Raw genomic sequence first — 25,511 nt, 5'->3', positions numbered from 1 at the left:
AGTATATGGATCGGGGAACTTGGTATTTCCTTCTTAAATTTCACAGTAAACTTGAAGTTCTGAAACTAATTCAGAAAAAGCTATTATAATTACTATAAAGCAAAGTTGAACATTATCTTGGTTACCCAAGTCATTAAATAACTGAAGGTAAATTTATGCTTTGTTCATCTATAACAGATGGAAAAAAATAAAGATTAAGACTAACTGAAAAAAAAACTTTCTTTTGTGCACCATATAATGCACAACCCATCTATCCCATCCTTACTCCCACAAGCTCTATGCCAATAATTCATAAAAGGGCAAGACCAAGAGTAAAACATGACACTTTTTGCAGTGAGGCCTTGCTTAGTTCATATCAGTAGGATCATGGCTTCCCCAAGATAATTGAAGTATAGTATCTTAAGTATTAAGACTTTGAGCATTTTTTATGGAAAACTTCCCTAAAACATATGATACATATCCCTGGGTTTTTCCAGTAGAAATTACTGAATGTAGTAATCTATACCCTGATGGCTTAGGCATTCACAGCAAACATCCCTGATTATACTGTGCAGTAGTACAATATTGTCTGGTTTTTTTTTAAAAAATCCCCTCCTCCTTTAAGTCAGTCTGTCACTTCCTCTGCTGCTAATGTACCTCTTTCTAATATCCCCCCTCCCTCCATGCACAACCCTTCTAATTTGCAGCTTTTCTTTTACTGTGAACTGAAAAAAGCAGGATTGGTAAGAACTGTATGTTAAATAAGAGTTAAGAAGGCACTGAAAATAAGGATGAGGAAATAATTACAGCCTTCAAGGCAGCAGCTTTGTGATACCTAAAGGTTTCTATCTTAAGATAACTTTCCCATCTCTTCCAGTTGAAACTAAGTTTTGAAGGGGTGATGTTGTGAGAGAGCTACCTTCAAATAAGTGAGTTTGTTCTAAACAAACCATCTAGGCATGGACTAAAGCAGATATTCCAATGGCTTCTTTTTCTGAACCTAAAAAAAAATCTTAGTGAATGACCCCTTCCCACAGTTATTTAACATCACATAATTACACAATTCACATTCCAAATACTTTTCTGGATGTTATTAACTTTCATCTTAACAACACTGTTGAGATAGGAAGGGCCAAGCTCATTGTCCCAGACTACAGATAAGGAAATGGAAGATGGAGAAAGGTGAATGAATTGCCCACAGTCATACAGTAGGTTGGGTTCCTAGGTTCTCCTTCAGGGCTCTTCTCACAACACTAAGGTTTTCCATGACTTTCTTTCACCTTTCGCATGTTCAAAAGGTAACTAAGCCCTGCCATTGGTGAGAAAGACTTACTCTGTTTCCTTTGGGCTTGTTTCTTTATATTTTTCTAGGCTCTGCCAGATGTCTTTACAAATCAGCTCATTTTTCTGGCAGAACTCAAAACCCTCTGATTTTATTATGTTGAGGGTTGTCAGTGAATTAAAAATTCAACAAATGTATAGTCCCAACTTGCCATCAAAAGTTAACAAATGTCACCAGTAAGGATGTTTCTCACAAGCGGACACTGAAAAATACATCCCAGAAGATACATAACAGCTCATTTTGTTTCATGGCAGCATGAAAAATCACCTCCTCAAGACATTCATTAACCTTTTATTTCCTCCATAAATAATCAGTCAGAAATGTGGCTCATATTTTAAGTTAATCAAAAACAGCACCTTTACTCACGTAATCTCTCTCTCTCTCTCTCTCTCTCTCTCTCTCTCTCTCTCTCTCTCAGTATCTGAATATATGATTACACTTCTGGGCCAGTTTAAACCTCATCTCCTCCAGAAAAAGCCTTCCCTATCCAACCCAGCAGGTCTCAGACACCCCTTCTCTCAGAACCTAGAGCAGTTATTACTATTTGACATTTAGCACATATTAAGAAACCATGTAATGTACTGTCAGAAATATGGGTTCTAGAGGCAGGCAGACCCAGGTTCTAATTCCAGCTTTACTACTTCCTAGTTGTGTGGCCTCAGGCAAATCACAGTCATAAACTCTCTTTAGTTGAGATTCCTCATCTGTAAAATGAAACTAATGATACTTAATCTGTTAAATTGTTCTAAGGATTAAATACACATAAAGCACCTAGCACAGTGCCTGGCATATATTAGATACTCAATTAAGGGCAGTTTTTATTATTATTATAATGACCTTTAAATATAGTTCTGGTTTGGTATGTGTGCAATTAATTGTCTTCACAAGTTGTTTTTAAACCCTTTGACAGCTGTGTCTACCATAGAATTTATCGTGAAGCTTAAGCTTAATTGTCTTTTACTTGGATGGGTTCTTTCCAAGGCCTTATTGAGAATATTGTATTTGTAATTTTGTATTATTTTTCTTAAAGAGGTATTAACATCAGGTCTGTATAAAACAGTGGTTCTCAACCTTGGCTGCACATTAGAATCACCTGGGAATCTTTTTTCTAAATATATTTTATTGATTTTTTACAGAGAGGAAGAGAGAGGGATAGAGAGTTAGAAACATCGATGAGAGAGAAACATCGATCAGCTGCCTCCTGCACACCTCCTACTGGGGATGTGCCAGCAACCAAGGTACATGCCCTTAACTGGGATGGAACCTGGGACCCTTCAGTCCGCAGGCCGTCACTCTATCCACTGAGCCATACTGGTCAGGGCTCACCTGGGAATCTTTTTAAAATCCTGATTTCTGGGCCTCATCCTCTGTAAATTCTGTTTCTTTGTTATGGGGTGGGGTCACAACATTAGTAATAAAGAAACAGAATTTCCGGAGGATGAGGCCCAGAAATCAGGATTTTAAAAAGATTCCCAGGTGATTCTAATGTGCAGCCAAGGTTGAGAACCACTGGTATAAAACCTGGTTCTACCTCTAGTTGTGTCTTTAACCTCGATGTTACCCCCCTCCTTATTCCCACTCCATGCACTCAGCAAAGTATTTTGCACATAGTTAGTACTGAATAAAATGACATTTTATAAAAGCCTCAACCAGAATTTTTGCTCTACTCAGCTATCTGGAAATAAGTTTATGTCAGGTATTTAGTCAAAACTTCCAACTGCCAACCAATACATTTGGTTGGAAAATATTCAATCCACTTACATATTTTGAGAAAATAAAAATGCACTTGGTAAATTGTAAGACTATTAATAATACAGTGTTACTCATGAAGGTATTATGATAACAATGATGACCTTAAGGCAGGGTTTCTCAACCTCAACCCTACTGACATTTTTTGCTAGATAAATTCTTTTTTGGGGGAGGGGGGGGGTTGTCCTGTGCATTGTAGAATGTTCAGAAACATTCATTGTCTCTATTTACTAGATGCTAGTCACCCCTCCCAAATGTGACAACTAAAAATGTCTCTAGGCATTGCCAAATGTCCCCTAGGGGAAAATTCCTTTCCCCACTGTCCTAAGGCATTGCATTCATCACCAAAAGATGTACAGATGGCCACAAGCTTTTGGTATTAAAACAGGAAAAAAGAAAGTGTTTTCAATAAGCAAAAGTGACCTCGATTAACCTGAAAATCCCATTAACCCCATTCTTTAACTGTTCTATTCCCTAAGTATTCCAGATAACAAAAAAAAATGTACTGTACATTCTATTTTCTCATTTGTATGCAAAGTTCAGCCCATTTGCCATCTCAACAGCTAAATACAGAAATCCAGTTCATGGGTAGGGGATCATCAGCTTCATTGCTTTTGTCATCTATTTTAAGTGACAATGATGCTACTGACCTGGAAATTTAGAGAGCTTTTTTCCCTTGTTGTTGACATTTTTAACTTTGATATTAGCAATTCTCCCTGTATTCTCTGCCTGAGAGTGAAATCTGGTCCAATTAACTGTGACTATACTGTATGAAAACCTAACACTTTGCTGATCATTTAAAATTAATTTGTTCTAGCCATCCCATTGATTGTGCAATTGAAAATGTCTTTCTTGGATAAACAATATTCTTTATTGTTTCTGCAGGTTGTGATCCTGGGGAAACATTCAAGAGGTTATCACTACATGCTTGCTAACCTGGTAAGAACAAGCAGAATTTAAGTTTCCCAGTGCAATATATTATCTTTAGTTTGTGTCATCCGTAATGGTCCAAAAAAGAAATACATGAAGTACCTAATTTATTCTCTAGACATTTGGAGAAATGAGTCAGTAAACACCAAAACCTGAATGAAATAGCCTTATTTTTAATTATGCTGTTTCTGTTTTAGCTGCAAGCTTATATTCTCTCCTTATTTAAAAAATAATAATTTGATATAATTCTTCACTGGTTATTCTTAGATTCCATTTTGATTTGAAATGTAAATCATTCTACACAAGTTTGAAATGTAAAACAAGGGATGGGAACACAGGAAACTCTTTCCCCAATTAACCCAAGTGTCCATGCACATCGGTAATGGATTTGTCTTTTCAGAAGTAGACTACTACCAAATATTTTCAAACCAGATGCTAGAAATAGGTTTAAACATAGAACATTAAGTGTACAGCAATCTTTCTACTTATAATAAAACACAACTTGAATCTTAGCTTCAATCTTCCCATGACTTTAAAATTTGTGACATTCTAGAAGCTAGTATTTCATTAAGGTTAGGTTCTAGCTCTTCTTTCTCTAAAAGGACAGTTGGTTTAAGAATTAACAAAATAGCTTCTAAATCAGTAATATCTGTTTGACAGAGGTTCTGTATAACACTATTTCTATGGAACAAAAGAGGAACATTAAAGTATCACTATGATACTAGGAATCTACTAAATTATAACATAACCGCAATTTTGTTTCATTAGCACAATAAAATTATAATCATTACAGAGCTCTTGAACCAAAAGAATGACAATAAAGGTGAAGATTATTGTAATTATATTCTTATATTTCTTAAATCAGAGAAAAATCTTATTTTGTTTTAATAATAAATATTTTTAAATGAGAAAGGAAATGCTACTTAAATATTTTTCTTAGGAAGTGTATGCACTCAAACACTTTATAAAATGAAGATTAGAGCTATTGCTTTTAAAAGGAGTATGCGTCTTCTCCAATAAATTGTTCAAAATGGACCATTTCAGTCCATTTTGGGGATAAATGAATTGACTCTTTAGGAGGACAAATCTTGATTTTAATTTACATCTGAATACATTCCATTTGTTTTTTAGACAAACAATAAGTAAAGGATGTTTGTTGACTAATTGGAGATTAAACCAGGGTTTGGTAGGAAACGTGAGGCTCACAGTAAGGCACCTGAGGCAGTTATTGATGGGTTTTTACCATTTCTTCCTCACCAATAAGTATTTCACTTTTCTTTCTTCCTTTCTTCCTTCCTCCCTCTGTCTACCTTTTCCTTCTCCTCTGCCTTCTAAGTCCTAGGGTTCGCCTATCACTGACAGTAAATCATATGACTTTAGGTAGTATACACACAAACTTTATTATAGTGGTATTGTATTTATTTAATATGTATTAGAAAAATAATAAAACTAGCACATCAAAATCCAAATTTTATGGCTATTATTACTTCAAAGAAGGCTAAAGTAGAAATTTAATAAGTGAAATAATATGTCATGCAAATAATAACATGGGGGATAAACAGATAACAAAATCTATGGGAGATTTCATACATGATTGTGGTGGTACTTGAACCACTGAACTTTGGGAAAACATTGAATTGGGAGTCAGAAAGTTTGAGTTGTTATACTGACTGTGCTACTAGCTAGCTATTGGTTCTTGGGTAAGTCACTTCACCTCTGTGGACCTCAGACTCCTTACTGTAGAACTCAGATGGGAGTGGGGAGTTATTGGTATATTGTTTGGGTCCTTTGGAAAGAGATGCTAAGATATAATTAGAAGTGCAAAACATTTATTGAGAGTAATACCTGGGGGGGGGGAGGGGATAGGGACACAAGTAGGCAGGGAAAGCTTCAGACCATAATACAGGTCTGATATCAGCAAAGGAGGGGGAAAGGAAGGAATTTTCATAAGAAGAGCCTCAGACTGTGGTAAAGATCTGAGAAAGTATTGGCCAGCACAACTGGGAGCTCCTGTGAATAGAGGAACCCCCTGCTGATCCCAAATGGCAAGCCATTGTACCCCCCACTTTGCTCAGCCATTGGCTGGCAGCTGCCCAGGAAGCACACACCTCCCACTTGATAGCTGAGGGAGAGCCTGAAGGCACCTGAGTCTGTCATCTAACTCAACTCCTTGAGGCAGGTTCTGTTTTAAAGGGCAATCTGAGTCAGGCTGTCTCAGTTGGTCTAAGATGACCAGGTGATCCATAAGGACTTTTCCCATTCTATAATTCTAACTAGGCCTCCCTAATCCTACTGACAATCCTTCAGGTGAGCTCTGATTTCAACTTTGAGACCCAGATGTGACAGAAATGTAAGCCTGTGTAGTGATGGAACTGCCAGAGAGAATCATTAGGACAAATTGGGGAAAAGAATGGTAAACTGAATGCCTAAGACAGAATTGAGAATTATGAAACCTTGGGAGGATGCCTACTACAACAAGCAAAGTCTGTTTCTTGAGAAATAATATAATATATAGTGTCATGTCAGCCTGGGTAATGAAAAGATGAACTCATCACCATGCTTTGAGTTGCCACCCTTTCTCTTCCTCTAGTGAACTTCGGTTCATTTGAACACAGCCTTGTGTTTCCACAACTCCTATACTCTCACATTGCTTATAGACAATAGGGATGTGAATGTTTGCTAATCTCTGATGAGACAGATTATCCCTACCATGGTTTCCAGATTTTTTAAGAAAATTAAAAATACGCCAAACCTCTCCCACCATAGACATATATACACATACTCACACAGCAAACCAAACTGTTTAGAAGCCATTTAGATGGTCAAAAAAAGGGTAAGTGGAACTAAGAAGATATTTCTTTTCAAGAGAGCCATCTGGCCTTTCAAAATGAGCCAGCTGAATGAAAGCTAGAGAAGGGAATAAGTTCTAATATGAGTCTTCGTGTTACAACAGTACAGCACTACTGCCTTCTTCTACAAATGCAAAGTAAAACACAGCCACACTGTTTACCTTTGCTTTCTGGAATCACTTTCAGCATTGCCTCAAGTGTCCCCTTTGCTAATGAGCTCAATGGATCTGGCAAAGATTTCTATGTGCTTTTACATGGACCTTCCCTGGTAGCAATCCTAAAGTGGAAAGACTTGGATAGTGCATGAATTCTTCAACAAAGTGTTTCACATGTCAAAGTGTACATTTCATAGTGTACAACAAGCTGTAGAAAGTTCTAAATTGTTGAAATCCCTGGAAGAAACAAAAGATTGTATCAGGAGCACAGGCCAGAGATGTTATCTGGTCAGTCCAGAAGTGGGCATCCCAATAAAGCAAACAAGTCTCTTACAAATTCTGTATCAGTTGGTGATGCCACTTCTTATGGGTGGTTCCATAATTAATTGTTGTTTTCTCTTCCATGACTCTAAGATGGTAATGTTGCTCTACTCAAGTACCAGAAGTAACCAACATTTATACAATTTGTCAGTCAAGCAACCTCTTTCTTTCATGGTAAAGTCCTGGATCAGGATCCTTGACACTGCATTGTCATGCATGTTATGTACTGTGATTTAATTATTTAATATATGTAAATAATAGTGCACAGAACCCTATATTAACCCTAGGCATAATGAAAAAATGCACTAGACCAGGAGCTAAGAGACAGGTTTCAAGCCCAAGAATTCATCTAGCTAGCCTTATGACAAACCAAACCTCTCTGAAGCTGTTTCTTAATCTGTAAAATGAAGAGTTAGACCAGATTGCTATTTCCCAAAGCCTGCTATTTGTACATGAGAGGACTTTAGGTATATAGCAAAACTTCTTAAATTAATTGGTTTTGAATTTATATTAAATGTGTATTAGAAAAAGATAACTATCGCATCAATTCTGTAATTTTACATATACCATTCCTAAGAATGAGGCAAAAGTAGGTATCTAGGTTTAAAAACTTACTCAATGTATCCCTGGCCAGTGTTGCTCAGCGGTAAGAGCATGGCCTGTGCACTAAAGGGTCACAGGTTTGATTCCCTGTCAAGGGCAAATGCTTGGGTTGCAGGTTGGATCCCTTGCTCTGATTGGGGCACATTCAGGAGGCAAATAATCAATGTGACTCTCTCACATCGATATCTTTCTCCCTTCCACTCTCTCTCTTAAAAAAAAAGTAAAGGTGGTATATTAATGACTAAAATTTGGGAAAAAACTTCTAAAGTAACTTCCAGCTCTACATATCTTCTTCATGGAGCATCAGTTTGACCAGGGAAAGCCAGAAGTGAGAGTGTAGATATAGCAGCTGGATGAACACCAAAGACATAAATGGTGGAGCAAAACTCTGTTATCCTTGGGGATATAAAATCATAAGACAGACTAAAAATAAGCCTAGATGGGCAAAAGCCAAAGAGTGTGAGTAGCTAAGTTGTAACAGAACTGAGGATTTAAAGTATTAATCACAATAGTCTAGACCAGCAATTTTCAACCTTTTTAACTTCATGGCACACATAAGCTAATTACTAAAATTCTGCAGCACACAAAAAATACTTTTTTTGCCGATCTGACAAAAAATAATAGGTATCCTTATTATTCATTCACACTGAACAGCTATTGTTGCATTGGTTGTTGTCATTTTTTAATTTGACAATCTAAGGGAAAAGTCAAGTATTGCATGTGTTAAACATTCTTTTGGCACACAGGTTGAAAACCACTGGTTTAGAAGTTGACACAAAATGAATTTGAACTTGGTTGAGATGGTCCAACCATAGATATCTGGTACCCAAATATAAGACTCATTCAGTGTTAAGCCAGTTAACCTCTACCTTTGAAGACTTGATAGTTTCCTTCCCTAGATTGAGACTGATCCCAGAGTTGGGGGCAGTTGTTGACCCTGACAGTGGTAGAGGGCCACAGGAGCAGGCAATTAAGTAGGCCATGGCTCTAGTGGAGAAAAGGAGAAGGAAGTGTCTTGGACTGCCCTCTGCAATGCTAGCGGTTTTCTTTAGACTTCCCATTTAATTGTCTCAGAACTATGAGGAGATACTTTTTACCCACCTACCTCCCCAAAGTCTTTAGAGATCAGAAAAATGGGCTCAGAAAAGATACATGACTTACACAAAGTCTCATAGCTAATTCATTGCCAAACTGGGTTTACATTCCAAGTTGATCAGACTCCTGGTAGAGCACCATGCTCTTTCCATTTTACCCACTGAAGCATTTCAGTGAGACAGAAGGCCAGGCCCACAAAGGTCATGTAAGAACATTTGCAAAAGCACTAATGTATATGAATGAAATATAAACTATAAATTTATGAGAGTGCAGTGATTCTAGAGAAAAAGGTTTTAAAAACAAAGGTAGCTGCGAATCTGGGTTTGAAACTTGTCCAAAGATCCAACATGAGGTCTATCTTAACAGGCACCAATTACATCTCCATTACTCTCTTCTCTCCTGCCACATCCCCTCCTCTCTCTCTTTCTCTCTCTCTCTCTCTCTCTCTCTCTCTCTCTCTCTCTCTCTCTCTCCCTCTCCTCTGTCTCTTATCCCCTTCTTTCTCTTGCTTTCTTTTCTCTCCCTCTCCATCTGCCTCATTCATATTATTAGTTTGTCTGGAAATAATGATGGTGGCGAGTATTAGATTACATATAATTTTTCCAAATTTTTGCTAAAACAAAAACATTTTTTCATAAAATAGAACCCAAAAGAGGCATCTAGGAGTAACCTAAGCTTGTAGAAGTGAAATCTGCAGCTTTCCAAATCTTGGTATATACTTGAAACAGAAAAAGGTCCACTTTGTTTAGAGAGAAAACAAATTCAAATAAAATTGAGTCATGCTGTTTTGCTTGCCAATAACAATTGTTCCCTTCTGCTCCCTTCCTTGTCCAGGTCTCCTTGTTCTTTTTCCTACTCTTTCCCTCCCTTTGGTTTTCCATTTTTAATGTTCTAAATAAAAACTCAAATGCTCAAAGCCACATGTTGTAATCACTGACACCTCAGCAGATGGCATGTAAACACAGAGCTCATTGAGCTGGAGCCTGAACTTACAGGCAAAGGAGGTGGGCATGAAGGGGAAAACTCCCACTAGTTCCAAATGCCAGGAGCCCAGTCACCTCCCCTGAGTACGCAACTTTTCTGGTGGAAGGATTCAGATTCACTTTCTTCTCCAAATGGAAATAGAATACAGCAGAGCACAAAAGGAATGAGGAGGGGGGACTGGGCTGGGGTCCAGCTTTCTACCATGCATTTAGAAAACTACAGGCTCTTGTCAGCTTAAAGTAGCCAACTTTGATACTCTCATTCTCTCTGTCCAAAAATGCCTTTGTTATAGTCAACTCTCTTCTCTTCTCTTCTCTTCTCTTCTCTTCTCTTCTCTTCTCTTCTCTTCTCTTCTCTTCTCTTCTCTTCTCCTCTCCTCTCTTCCCTTCCCTTCCCTTCCCCTTCCCTTCCCTTCCCTTCCCTTCTCTTCTCTTCTCTTCTCTTCTCCTCTCTCCTCTTTTCTTTCCTTCTTCTTCTTCTTCTTCTTCTTCTTCTTCTTCTTCTTCTTCTTCTTCTTCTTCTTCTTCTTCCTTCTTCTTCTTCTTCCTTCTTCTTCTTCTTCTTCTTCTTCTTCTTCTTCTTCTTCTTCTTCTTCTTCTTCTTCTTCTTCTTCTTCTTCTTCTTCTTCTTCTCTCTCTCTCTCCTGAAATTAATAAGAAAAGATCACTTCCTATCCAATATTCTAACAAGATTAAATTCTGTTTTTCCCCAGATCCCTCAAACATATTCTCTAAAGCAGTGTTTCTCAAACTATCTGTGAAGAAAAGCCAAGTCCCGCCCCCTGCCAGATCTTCACAGACCAATAAAAGTGTAACAAAAATAAATTACTAAAAAGGACATAAAATAAATAAAACAAGATATATAAAATATAAACCAATTTTTTAGTATTAGATTCAACAGCCATAATATTACCCTGTCAGGTTGCTATAAAGGCTTATAAACTCAAACTCAATTACTTTCCTTATATCATCTCAGACTGGAAACAAACAGCAGACCAGCACCATTCCACACACACTTTGGGTAATACTGCTCTAAAGGTCTTCATAGTAAGTTATATTTTCTCTATACCATTTGCATACCCAATATCTTGTCCACAACACTACAAGAAAGACAGACTATATCCATAAGAACCTTATAACCGTATTGGACAGAACAAACTTGCACAGCTTATAACAATTAGCATGGTGGTAGAGTAGGTGCTATGACTGGGAATGAAGCGATGTCAGAGTGTGAGGGATTCAATACTCTGCATAGCATGGCCAGAGAAGGCCTTTCAGAAAAGGTGACTTTAAAACAATGATCTGAATGGTGATAAAGATCCAGTTATATGAGAATCAGGGAAAGTTCACGCAATGCATAGGGAGGAGTATGTACTAAGGTCCTGGGGCAAAAGAAGAGCTTGATACCTTCTCTGAATTGTCAGGAGGCAGTTTTGACTAGAGCAGAGTGAGTGACAAGATCCAGTTTATGTAAGGCTGTAGTAAGCCTGCTTAAGGAGTGTTAGCTTCAACAGTAACAGAATGCTATTAAAGAATTTCAAGCAGAGAAGGGACATGATCTGATTTTTGCTTTAAAGCAGTGTCAAATAGATAGATCTTATGGTATTTAAATTATACCTAAGTATAGCTGTTAATAAAAAAAAAGGAGATCAGTGGCTATTTTTCTCACTAATAGCACTTATTGTAAGCATTTGTATATTCATACAAATAACTCTCACAGACCAAAGTGCCATGCGTTCAAGGACCAAGTATGATATGGCTCATCATTGTACCAACAGATAGCACTTAAGAGCTTTCAAAGTATATTTGCTGATTGGATTAGAGAATAAACCAGTGAGTGAATAATACAAGCAAATTGTAATCAAGTGCTAATTTATATGGTGCAATCTTCAACCCTACATATTACACCTTCCCAGGAGGATGAACCTGCTTCTAGAAAAAGATTTGTGTCTCTCATTATCAACCTGATAACTTGACTCACCACAATTACCATGCATTTCCCTATCAAAGCATCACCCAAATGAACAATTCCAATGGCACTAAAGGCAAAGCCAGGCTTCATCCAAATTGTGAGATAGATATTTGTCCTTGGCAGCCTTCCAACCCTCATTCTACTGCTTTTATCTTCCCTATAGGCAAACCACCTTTCCCATTTCTCACCCATAATCTACCATCAACTCAATGAAAGTCACTCAATGTATCTTGTGTGTTTCCCTCTCTGTACAAAATACACTCTAACAATAGTATGATATGAAGGAAATCTCCACATAATATCTTAAAAATAAATGCTATGAAAGTAAGCCTTGAATATGCTTATTTCCAGCTCTCAATTATTCACACTGCCAGAAGGAAACTGATTTGCAGTATGTATAAATCAAAGGAGACATGATAATAATAAAGTCATCTGTATCTTTGGAGGACTGGGTTGTGTGGCTGTTCTCAAATCAGGGACAATCTGTGTTTGGATGCTAGTTGTACAACCAATGTCTAAAAAGATGGCCTTGAAGAATTAATCAAAGGTAGCTTACAAGGCCCTATGTGAATGGCTTAGGCACAAAGGTCATGTTTGGTTTCATACAGTTGCATTCAGATGTGGGCAATAGTGCACTGGATCAAACAAACAGATGTGATGTAATTGAGAAGTGATACAATTAATGAATTACAGCAGAACTTATAAATCGATATGAGTAGCTTCCCTCTCAAAGGAATAAATTCTGGAGATTATATCCATATTTCCAACAAATATTACCACTGTTACATAGAGGCAAATAGTCAAGTGCACTTAGAACATAGAAAGTGAGAAAGTAGAGTTTCTTTTTTTAATTTATCTTTGTTGTTGAAAGTATTAGAGATGTCCCCCCTTTATCCCCATTGACCCCATCCACCCTATACCTGCCCCCCAGGCCTCCACCACACTATTATCTGTGTCCATGGGTTATGCATATCTACACTAATAAAAAAGAAACATGCAAATTAACCATCACTCCGCCACTCCGCTACACGCACCAGCCAATCAGGAGCGAGTATGCAAATTAACCCAACTAAGATGGCGGTGGCCACAGAGCTGAAGCGAGCAGGAAGCTTGGGTTGCCCCCGGCAGTGGAGAAAGCTAAGCTTCCCTCCTGCCCTGGCCGGCCCTGGGCTCTGCTCAAGGCTACAAAGTTTCAATTATATAAGATAAATAAATCCCAGATACGTGCTTCCAGCCTGCCCTGGCCTCCGCTCAAGGAGGCACTGAAAAAAAAAAGAAAAAAAGGAGAGGCTGGGAGCTTGGGTCGCCGGGGGGCATGGCCAGCCTGAAAATGGCCATCAGCCCCTCACCCAGGCTGGCCACACCCCCATGGAGTGAGGGTCCCCACTGAGGGGCTTGACCAGCCTGCAACAGCCATCAGCCTCTCACCCAGGCTGGCCAGGCACCCCAGTGGGGACCCCCAGCCTGAAGGGGGTATGGCCAGCCTGAAAACGGCCCTCAGCCCCTCACCCAGGCTGGCCAGGCACCCCAGCAGGACCCCCCAACCCTGAAGGGGCTGTGGCCAACCTGCAAAACAGCCATCAGCCCCCTCACCCAGGCTGGCCAGGCACCCCAGCGGGGACCTCCACCCTGAAGGGATGTGGCAAGCCTGCAAACAGCCCTCAGCCCCTCACCTAGGCTGGCCAGGCACCCCAGCGGGGACCTCCACCCTGAAGAGGGTGTGGCCAGCCTGAAAATGGCCCTCAGACCCTCACCCAGGCTGGCCAGGCACCCCAGCAGGACCCCAACCCTGATCCGGGACACCCTTCAGGGCAAACCAGCCAGCCCCCACCTGTGCACCAGGCCTCTATCTATACTAATAAAAGGGTAATATGCTAATTAGACTGGGAGACCTTCCAGGAGATCTTCCAGACGTTTTTCTGGACAAAGCCATGGTGGCGGGGCCGAGGTAGAGGCAGTTAGAGGCCAAGAGGGGAGGGCAGTTGTGGGTGATCAGGCTGATGGGGGGCGGGGCCATTGGGGGTAAGCAGACCAGCAGGGGGGCTAGTTGGGGGCAAGCAGGCCATCAGTGGGGGTCAGTTAGAGGTGATCAGGACAGCGGGGGGGGGGGCAATTTGGAGTGAGAAGGCCAGCAGGGGGCAGTTGGGGGCAAGCAGGCCAGCAGGGGGGGCAGTTGGGGGCAAGCACACTGGCACAGGGGGCAGTTGGGGACGATCAGGCTGGCGGGGGGGCATTTTGGGGTGAGCAGGCTGGCGGCAGGGGGCAGTTTGGGGCAATCAGGCAGGCAAGCAGGCAGGTGAGTGGTTAGGAGCCAGCAGTCCCAGATTGTGAGAGGGATGTCCGACTGCCAGTTTAGGCCCAATCCCTGTAAATCGGCAGTAGGACATCCTTCGAGGGGTCCCAGATTGGAGAGGGTGCAGGCCAGGCTGAGGGACACCCCCCCATGCACGAATTTCATGCACCGGGCCACTAGTATCCATATGTGTTCTTTGGTTAATCTCTTCCCACCCCCACATTCCCTCTGAGATTTATCAGTCTATTCCATGCTTCTATATCTCTGGATCTATCTCTTACCCTTTAAGACAGCATGGAGGGACCTGGAGAGTATTATGCTAAGCAAAATAAGCCAGTCAGAGAAAGACAAGTATCACATGATCTCACTCATATGTGGAATCTAATGAACAAAATAAACTGATGAACAAAATAGAGAAAGTAGAGTTTCAAATCACCCTAACTGTGAGCAGTAGGATTGCCTCCAATCTTTGTCTTCTCTCATCTCTTTTTTTTCTACTTTATTTTTTAATTTATCTTTATTGTTGAAAGTATTACAGATGTCCCCCCTTTGTCTCTCTTTAAACCCCTCCTACTCACCCCCAGGCCTTCACCACACTATTTGTGCCATGGGTCAAGCATATATGCATATAAGTTCTTTGTCTCTCATCTCTTTTAATCTCTCCTTCTGCACATAGTTTAATGAGCCAAGCAAAGGAAAAGATACCACTGTAACAGTTAGCTAAAAAAGCAACAATTGCAACCAAAGACAGTTGGTGAAATGTAAGGAACACTATAATTGATAAGTTTAGTCTAAGCACACAAATATCATTGAGTATCTGATCATCACTTCTAGCTATTAAAATCCCTATAAAAATAACATGGGCTCAACAGAAATTTCACTTAGTACAGTATGGGGTTTGGAATCTTGGAGTCATTTAGCAATGATGTTGTGGCATATATGCATATACTTATTACACAGAAGGCATAGGAATGCATGTAATAATAAATAAGGACAAAAGCTCATTGGTGGTCAACAATATTCAAGACACTATGTAATAATTGGGGCACAAAAAAAGGGGACACACATTGGCCCTCTTACTACCTGGTAGAGATTACAGTAACAAATTTGATATCAATGTTTTTCATCTTTATTTTACTAAATGAAATGATTCTGGAAGAATAAAATTTCAAGAGAGATGGTGAGATGAAGTGATAAAGTATGGGCCCTTTCTAGATAAAGGTTAAAAAATGGCATGGTGTGATTAGCACATGATGTCTATTGAAAGAAATGGTATGGATGAGGCCAGGGGAGCATAAGATAACAGAAAATGGAAATCATGAAGGCCAAGTCAAGATTTTCAGCTATTAATATAACTACAGAAAGTAGGAAATCCTTGCAATGATTTGAGGAAAGGAATATTATACACTAACTGGTGTTTTAGGAAGGTAAATTTATTATATGAAGAATAAACTGGAGAAGTAAAGAATTGAAAGAAGGAGTACCAACTAGGAAGCTCGGAAAATAATCAAACCTACTTGTGCTTCAATACAGGTGCTTGTGCCTCACCCAGTGACTCAGTAAGCCTAAAGTGCCATTAATTAAAAGAAGGGATACAGGAAGAGGAAGAGATTTTGAGGGAATATAATATGAACAATAATAATGATTTAAAGACAAGGATCAGAGGAGGAGAGCCAGACCTCTGCCCTAATACAAACCTGCCTACGATTTGTCCTTTTTCTCCCAAATTGCTCATATCATCACATACCTATTGAAGGTTTGGTGGTCAGCTTTGCTGAATTAGTGTTTTTACTGAGGTTTTAGGGAGATTCAGGCTTCAATTTTCAAAATGTCATGGACTATGCTTGTCCACAACTACAACAGAATATACCAATATGTGAAAGAAAACAAAACATGTTTTAAAACAATAGAACAGAGGCAGAAGGAAGACTAAGAGGCAGACAGTTTTTGCTCCACAGCTAACAACTTTATCCTAACTTCCTTCTTTCTACTGTTGTTCTTCACCCTTTTATTTTATTTGTTTACCTATTTTATGTGCTTTGTGGTCATTCCTTTTACGTTAGTCTTTTTACAGAGGATTGAGAGATATTTGACATTTACATCCAAATCTGAGTTTGGTGTGTTAACACTTCAAAAAGAGAAATCTAGCAATTTTAATTTTTACAATATTGGGGGCTGTCAGTGGCCACTTGAACTGTAGAATTTAGCAGTATTTGATATTTGATACAAAAATAAAATTTTTTCAAGATATCATAAATAGAAGGATGATGAAAAGTTAACAAACTCCCTCCTATTAGCAGAAACAACTCTTTTTGTATCCCCCTTTCTACTGTTCACCTCTTCCCTCTCTTCCTCTTCTACTTCCTTTAATGTTTCTTGGTCAGCTTTGCTGCGTTAGTTTTTTTCAGAGTTTGGGGGAGAATCCAGTCTTGATTATCTCAATCTTGAGGCCTGTGGTTTGCTGCATCTAAATGCTGGGCACCGGGACAACATTTAAACCATAAAATCTGATTACATTACAAACAAGCAAAATGTTCACAAATGGGCCAGAGGGAAAAGTAGGACCAGAAGCCAGCCAACTCTTGCCCTTTAGCAACAAGTCTCTCTTTTCATCGTCCTAAATACATGTAATCTCATTTCTTTTTTTCTACTACACTTCTGCTCTCTCCATTTTGTCCATGAGGCTATGTTAGTGCTTTCTGCCCATATAGACAGATAAGCCTTCATGGCAGTCAGTAGGAGCTAGTGATGTGTAGGTCTTGCCTTCCAGAAGAACAGTCTGAGGTGATCTTCCCCTGGCTTGATTTGTGCTGCTATGGACACATTTCATCCCCCAAGAACAGCCAGGTTGATTCCAGTCTGAGGTGTGCCAGAACTCATTTCCAGGTATATTTGTCATAAACATTGGTTGACTGAAAAACTTCTAGGTATTCAGCAGTATGGTTTATGTGTGGTAGAAAGATGGGTGCAGAGCATGCTTATGAAGATATTTCTAAATTCAATGTTTGTTGGAGAGGAAGACACCCAAGTGGGAATATGTGGGGCCTCTGTGGTAGAGTGAAGCCTCCTGAGAGTAAATGGAGGTGATTGGTAAGGTGAACTCGAGTTGGACCCTTCCTTTTAGTAACTCCATCAAGAGGACAGTGAGGGAAAACCTTTCTGGAAAGGTGTGGCATGGTGTGTAAACAGACAGAAGTGCTGGATCTTACGCTGTAAGGAAGATGTGAGATTTCTGAGATATTTTCTCTCTCTCCCTCCCTTTAACTAATTCTCCATTGTCATTTTAACATGCTCTATTAGGTAAACAGGGGTGAGATGTTTATCAAAGTGTGAGAGACACAAGAGATAGTGCATCCTAGTACATGCTGTGGCTTGTTTGACTTTGGAGACCAGGATGGTGGCAGAGCATTCTCAGCTCCTTTCTTTCAAGGAAGGGAGCTCCACTTTTCCAGCCCAGGCTCTTAAGATGTAGGAGAGCACCAGAGAACCCTCTCTTTACCTTCACCAGCAAGGAGGTGGGAAGTTGGTCAATGTTTTTTTATAATACTTGTTAATTGACAAATATGGTTTAGCACAGTAAATTAATTAAAGACATTTGCTAAAGTTTTGTCCTTGGCTCTTTATTTGTATACTAGAGGCCAGGTGCATGAAATTCATACACAGGGGGTGGGGGGTCCCTCAGCTCAGCCTGCACCCTCTCCAATCCAGGACCCCTCGGGGATGTCCGACTGCTGGTTTAGGCCTGATCCTGCAGTCAGACATCCCTCTCGCAATCCGGAGACTGCTGGCTCCAAACAGTTCTCCTGCCTGCCTGCCTGATTGCCCTAACTGCCTCTGCCTACTGGCCTGATGCCCCTAACTGCTCCCCTGCCAGCCTGATCACCCCTAACTTCCCTCCCCTGCCAGCCTGATCGCCCCTAACCACCTCTGCCTTGGCCCTGCCACCGTGGTTTTGTCCAGAAGGATGTCTGGAAGATAACCGGTCTAATTATCATATTACCCTTTTATTAGTATAAATATGTTTAGAGGGTAGGAGTGGGGAGTTGGGTAACAGGCTTAAGCCCCCACTGGAGCCTCCGGTAGGTTTCATACACAAGCAAACCTCTCTACTGATTACAGTGAAGGGGGAAGAAATGGGAGAAAACACTGAGTCTTAGTTTCTTTCATGAAGGAAGCCTTTGGAAGAAAACTCATCCTAACAAGTTAATGTTAATTTTACAAATACTTTGTGATTATCTGAAAGGAGTTATGACTCTCAGTGATGCAAAATATTTGGCTTTGTCCAGTCTCCATTGACTCATATCCCACTTATAAAAGGAAGAAGAAGCGAGCTGTAAGTAATAACTGAAAAAGCTGTTTTGCTAAAATGTTTTCTAAGACTACCTTGTTGCCCATGTTAAAGAAATGTAAAATTAAAAGATATGGAGGTAGGGGTGGTGACTAGAGAAGTACACAAGATGCGGGGTCCTGTATATTAGTTACATTCATGTGTTTAGTTAGTAAAAATTCATCAGGTTATATACTTAAAGATAGATACACTTTTCTATATGATTATTATACTTCAATAAAAACTTATAAAGCAAAAAAAGAAAACGTTAGAGAACTAACAGGAATTTTTAGCAATATGGATATATGCATTTATCAAAATTCATTGAATGGTACATTTAAGACTCGGGGGGGTTAGAAGAGGATGGCAGCCAATGTGTCTCAGTGGTTGAGTGTCAACCTATGAACTAGGAGTTCACAGTTTGATTCCCAGTCAGGGAATATTGCCAGGTTGCAGGCTCGATCCTCAGTCGGGGGTGAGCAGGAGGCAGTCAATCAATGATTCACTTTCATCATTGATGTTTCTATCTCTCCCTTCCTCTCCCTTCCTCTCTGAAATCAATAAAAGAATATATTTTTTAAAATACAGGGGGCAAGTGATATCTCATTGTGGTTTTGATTTTCATTTCCCACAAAGAGATATAACTCGCACCTGTCAGACTGGTTATTATCAATAAACCTAACAAACAACAGTGTTGGCAATAATGTGGAGAAAAGAGAACCCTCATGCACTGTTGATAGGATTGTATATTGGTGCAGCCACTATGTAAAACAGTATGGAGGTTCCTCAAAAAAAAAAAAGGACACTTATGTAATACCCTTTGTAATACTTTAAGCCACTATGTAAAACAGTATGGAGGTTCCTCAAAAAATAGAACTACCATATGACCCAGATATTCCACTTCTGGATATATGTCTGAAGAAATCCAAAACCCTAATTTGAAAAAAAAACATATGCATCCTTATATTCGTTGCAGCATTATTTACAATAGCCAAGATATGGAAGTAACCTAAGTGACCATCAATAGACAAATAGATAAAGAAGATTTGGTACATATGTACAATGGAATATTACTCATTCATAACAAAAAGTGAAATCTTGCCATTTGCAACAACATGGATGGACCTAGAGGACATTATGCAAAGTGAAATAAGTCAAAAAAAGAAAGATAAATACCATATTATTTCACTTACAGGGGGAATTTTAAAAACAAAATAAACAAACAAAACAAACTCGTAACTAAAGAGTACAAATTGATGGTCTCCAGATGAGGTTGTAGGTTGAGGGGATGGATGATAAAGGGGAAGGGATTAAGAAACACAAATTAGCAGTTACAAAATAGTCACAGGGATGTAAAGTACAGCTTCGGGAATATAGCCAATAACAGTATAATAATTATGTATGGTGCTGGGTGGGTACTAGATTTATCAAGGGGATTACTTTGTAAGTCATATAAGTGTTGAGTCACTATGTTGTACACCTGAAAGTAATATAATCCTATACAGGCAGTCCTCAGATTATATCGGACTCAACGTACGTCATTTCGTGGTTGCATCGCCATCTCCCATTTACAGTATTTATTTTAAAAAAAAAGTTCCATCATTTCGATGTATGTACATATGTGCTTTATGTTTTTTATTATTTATTTACCACAAGTAAAGGTCAGGAATTGTTATCTTCTAAATTTTTTTTACTGTTTCACTTCATTACTGCTGTGTATGTGCTCCATGTGAGTGATGTAGGTGCTTATGTAGGTGGGTTCTGACTTATGGCGAAAATCGCATTACGTCGCACCATAGAAACTGATCTCTGACGTAACCTGAGGACCTACTGTATAATAAAAGGCTAATATGCAAATCAACCAAACAGCGGAAAGACCGGTTGCTATGATGTGCACTGACCACCAGGGGGCAGATGCTCAACACAGGAGCTGTCCCCTGGTGGTCAGTGCACCCCCACAGGGGGAGCGCCGCTCAGCCAGAAGCCAGGCTCCTGGCTGGTGAATGCAGCAGCAGTGGCAGGAGCCTCTCCCGCCTCCACAGCAGCATTAAAGATGTCCGACTGATGGCTTAGGCCCACTCCCTGTCAGGAGTCGGACATCCCCTGAGGGCTCCCAGACTGTGAGAGGGTGCAGGCCGGGCTAAGGGACCTCCCCCCCACCCCCCCACCCCCCGAGTGCACGAATTTCATGCACCGGCCCCCTCTAGTATTGTATATAAACTGTAACTGAAAATTTAAATACATATATATATATATATATATATATATATATATATATATATATACACATTTTGTTGAATGTGTTGAATGTAATTTTTACTCAAAAAAGAGAAGAAAGAAATGGAAGAAATGGAAGGAAGGAAGGAAGGAAGGAAGGAAGGAAGGAAGGAAGGAAACTGCAAACAAACATTGAATTCTAGTTAATGATCAGCATGCAGAAGTCTTTTGCTGTGAAGTAAAGAAATGTCTACATAGGGGGAAAAGGACACATATGTAATACCTTAATCAAAAATCAATTTTAGAAAAAGATTAAATGAGATAATGCATCTAATCACTATGTTGTACACCTGAAACTAACATAACATTGTATGTCAACTGTAATTGAAAGAAAAATAAATGGAATAAAAATATAACAATCCTAAAAAAAAAGAAAATATCTGACGTCTGGATATGAGAAATGATTTAATATAAAATTATAAATATAAGAAAATGCAAAATTGGCACAGGTAAATTGATGAATTGTGATTAATAACTATTAAATTTTATAAAAAGCAAAAAAAATATTACAAGATGGTTATGACTGGGGTTAAGAGACCCTTAGAACATCTTTAATTTCAGTTAACTGCTAAGTTTGCATACTCTTCTTGTAAGCTAGATTTTTCCTCCTAAAAAAAATAAAAAAATTTTTTTAAAGCAAAAAAAAAAAGAAAGAAAGAAATGTCTACAACTTAGTTTGAAATGCATCCAAAACATGAAATGGATTGATAAATAAATAGAAAAATACTAATTGTAAAATATGAGAAGTAACTATATGGGTGTTCACTGTACTGTTCTTTCAACTTTTCTGTATATTTGAAAACCTTATACTAAAATGTTGGGAAGGAGAATCTAAAGAAGGGAGGAAGAGTTCTCCTCATTTCTTTACGAATATAAATGTTGGCTTCAGCCCATTGAGGACCCAAATGCATCCGCAGTAATTAGCAAGAGACAGGTATCCGGCAAAAATAGTGCAATTCCTGGGAGAGGAGTCCTAGAAAATAGCAATGCCCAGTAGCACTGGTGGTGCCCAGGTGGAGATGGCTTGATGTGAACCTGAAGAGATTCCATCAGGAGGCCGAGGTGGCAGAGACACCAGACTGTAGCCAAAGCAAGAGAAGAAAATGGTGGGTGCTATGAAGTAGATGTCAAGACTCATTTATACACACCCGTGAGACATACCCTGGGGTTTGTACCATCATATACAACCAAACAATCAGTTTTCCTCTTTGGTATTTCTATGTCACAAATGTTGAAAGTACTCCTCATTAGAATCTAAAGCAATCTTCTGTGTTTGGCATGTTAAGCTGAAGAAAATATTTCATTCCTCTAGTTGGGGTCGAACTTTTTCAATATTGTCCAGTTACATGAAGCATTGTATATGTACTCAATAAAGAAACCCTAATTATACAGGTAAATTAAACAAATCAAAACATCTTCTTGAAGTTGGCACATATGTTTGTCCTTGGCACAGCTACACTAAATAAACACAGTCACTAAAATGAAAGAATGCATATCGTCTCCAGAATGCTTGTAGTTTCAGAGACATAGTACCTTAAGAATTAGTGCATATCCAGGGTTTTCTGTTTTTTGTTTGTCATTGTTGTTTTTATTGAGATATAATTGGCATATAACATTGTGTCCAGGGTTTTCTTCGTTGTTATATTAAAGAGTGACCCTAGAGAAGGAACTTTCATTTCCCCCTTCCCATTCTAATCAACAGACACTGTACATAAAAACTCAACGTCCTAGAATCATGATTCTTTTCTTTTTTTAGGGTTTTACCGATATTTTGCTAGAAAGAGTCATGCATGGAGGAGCTAACATTACAGGATTCCAGATTGTCAACAATGAAAACCCTATGGTTCAGCAGTTCATACAGCGCTGGGTGAGGCTGGATGAAAGGGAATTCCCTGAAGCCAAGAATGCACCACTAAAGGTAATGTACCATAGAATGTAGACACCTTAGGCCAGCTTTTCAAAGCATCTCAGTATGGTCTTTATACATTTATAGCCATCCTGTGATCAAGTGGTCTTCCCTCAAAGGGTTTTAAGGATGCTAAAACACAACCGCAGGTCATGCTGCTGCATTTGAAAACTAAACTCCCAAATAAAAATACAATCGAAAAGTAAGTCTTTTTAAAACCCAGTGTTGGGGAATGTTAACTTAATTTTGTAATGAATTTCATTTATAATATGCTCATAACAATTTAAAATATAACAAGAACCGGAGTCAGACAAAAGTTTGGAGCAGTGGGAATAGCTAAGGAAGATTGATAATCTGAAACAGAAAATTAGATTTTACATTATTTATGTGATTGTTTTGTGTTAATAAGTTTCATGAATTTCAGCACGCTCAAGTGAGTTTGCCTCTAATACAGAGTATGTGTTGCCTATACATATATTGAACGGAAATGTTTTCCTGCCTGCAAAAAAAGTATCTTTAAAAATAATTAGATTACCTAAGTTGCTCATTTTTATGAAATCAAGAATATTAAAAGTAGAAAGCTATGCTTACAGTGTACATTTTTCATATGTGTTCCCCTAGGCTAGAAATTCTATTATTTAAAAATAGGGAACTAAAACAGATAAATTAGAGGAAAGTTATTCGTGTTACACAAAGTATCCTTCAAATGTATTTTTTTTATTTTTAACTTGTTTTTTAAGTAACCATTCCCTCTGTGCATTGATTCAAGTATGAAACTAACCTTAGTTCTTCCTTCCTGATATAGTGAAAATATATACGTACTATGGCTGTGGGATTTCTGTGATCAAGCAAAGGGTCAAAGTATAGTGAAGACCCTTCTCTAAACAAGGAAAAGATGGGGGAAGGGCATATTTCCTTTCTCATGGTTTCAAGATACCCATCCTCAAATCCTCCCTGGCAAAAACAGAATGAGGGAGAACAATGGGGATACAGACCAGGAAATACATTTTGTATCACTTAGGCAGGTCCACCCTGAATGGGTCACATCAGAACATAATACAAGTAGGACCTTACTTTATGTAATTGGTATGCTCTAGAAAAGTTGGAGTTAAACATAATTTTTATTCATTTAATCCACTCACTAATTAAGTGGTATTCTGTGCTGTAGAGATTATAGTATACATGCCATGTTTTTATAGGAAAGTCCCATTTCAAAACATTCTGTCCCATGGTCAAATCAGGTGTCCTCATATGTCTCAGTTAATATGGTCACAATCCCTACAATGAATCCTTTGTAGTTAATTTTTTAAAAGATAATTATTTTATATTTTTAGTTGAGACATTATTGACATATAACATATTAGTTTTAGGTATACAACATAATCATTTTCTATATGTGTATATTATGAAATGATTACCAACCACCTTAAATTTAGTGAACATCTATCACCACCATAATTACAATTCTTTTCTTATAATGTGAACTTTTAAGATTACTCCCTTAGCAACTTTCAAAAATGCATTACAGTACAGTCACCACGCCATGCATTACATCCCCAGGACTTATTTATCTCATAAGTGGAAGTTTGTACCCTTTGACCACTTCCACTAAGTTCCCTCATCCACCCCCACCCCTACCTCTGGCAACCACCCCTCTGTTCTCTATTTTTATGAGTTCAGATTTTTTTAGATTCCACATATGAATAAGATCATACAGTATTTGTCATTATCTGACTTATTTCACTTAGCATAGATCCTCAAAGTGCACTCATGTTGTTGCAAATGGCAGGATTTCCTTCTTTTTTATGACTCAATAATATTTCATTGTATATATGTACCACATCTTTATCTGTTCATCCACTAATCAACACTTAGGTTGTTTCCATGTCTTGGTTATTGTAAATATTTCTACAATTAATATGGGAATGCAGATATCTTTCCAAGATAATGATTTCATTTTCTTCAGATAAATACCCAGAAATGGAATTGCTGGTTCATATGGTAGTTCTATTTTTAATTTCCTGAGGAAACTCCATACTATTTTCCATAATGACTGTACCAGTTTATGTTCACACCAACAGTGCACAAGGGTTACCTTTTCTCCACATCCTTGCCAACACATGTTATTTTTGTCTTTTCTATAATACCATTCTAACAGGTATGAGGTTATATCTCATTGTGGTTTTAATTTGCATTTCCCTGATGATTCAAATATTTTCTATGTATTAAATCCATCCACTACATTCAGGTGAGCTCATACAAATTTAAGTTTTCATAAAACTGCCTATATGCTGCTTTGCCATCCTTATATTTAGCAGGTAATAGAGAAGAAATTTTTGTTTATTCAATATTTAAGGGGGTACCTAAAATGTGTCAGGCACACAGAAAAGTGGACCAGGGTAAAAGTATGAAAAGCCTACTACAGAGTAGTTTATGCCTCTTCAGAAGTTCTAGAAGTTGTACAAAAGAGAAGGAAAACAATCTCAGCTCTGGTATGTATAATGTAAAGTTCTTCAAACCTGCTGAAAAAAACCGTTAAGGCTTACATGTAAAACTCTTTAAATAACTTAAGAAAATGGAATAGTTAAATAGATGGCTATAACTTTCAGATTACTTTTGCTTAGTATTAGTCATTAAGAAACCTTTCTCTATATCAATCAGACAAAAGCCCACTTTTAAAAAATGATGTACAGCCCTAACCAGTTTGGCTCAGTGGATAGAGCATCGGCC

The 25,511-nt window shown here is 38.6% G+C and overlaps 1 protein-coding gene across 4 annotated transcripts in view; it reads left to right on the top strand.

Annotated features, from left to right (window-relative positions):
• The window catches only part of GRIA3 (glutamate ionotropic receptor AMPA type subunit 3), a 325,805-nt gene that overhangs the window by 203,968 nt on the left and 96,326 nt on the right, over positions 1-25,511 (top strand). For all 4 annotated transcript variants that reach the window (XR_001348947.2, XM_006082142.3, XM_023758256.1 and 1 more), the window contains exons 5-6: positions 3,956-4,009; positions 22,632-22,793. Coding sequence is in view for 3 of the 4 variants with exons in the window: in XM_006082142.3 (XP_006082204.1) it covers positions 3,956-4,009; positions 22,632-22,793 (216 nt within the window). In the remaining variant the exon portion in view is untranslated. The remainder of the gene's footprint in view (positions 1-3,955; positions 4,010-22,631; positions 22,794-25,511) is intronic.

The sequence above is a fragment of the Myotis lucifugus genome, unplaced genomic scaffold (assembly GCF_000147115.1).
Source record: "Myotis lucifugus unplaced genomic scaffold, Myoluc2.0 scaffold_2, whole genome shotgun sequence".
In the NCBI taxonomy this organism is placed as follows: Eukaryota; Metazoa; Chordata; class Mammalia; order Chiroptera; family Vespertilionidae; genus Myotis; species Myotis lucifugus.
This window is presented reverse-complemented; position numbering and strand designations above follow the sequence as displayed.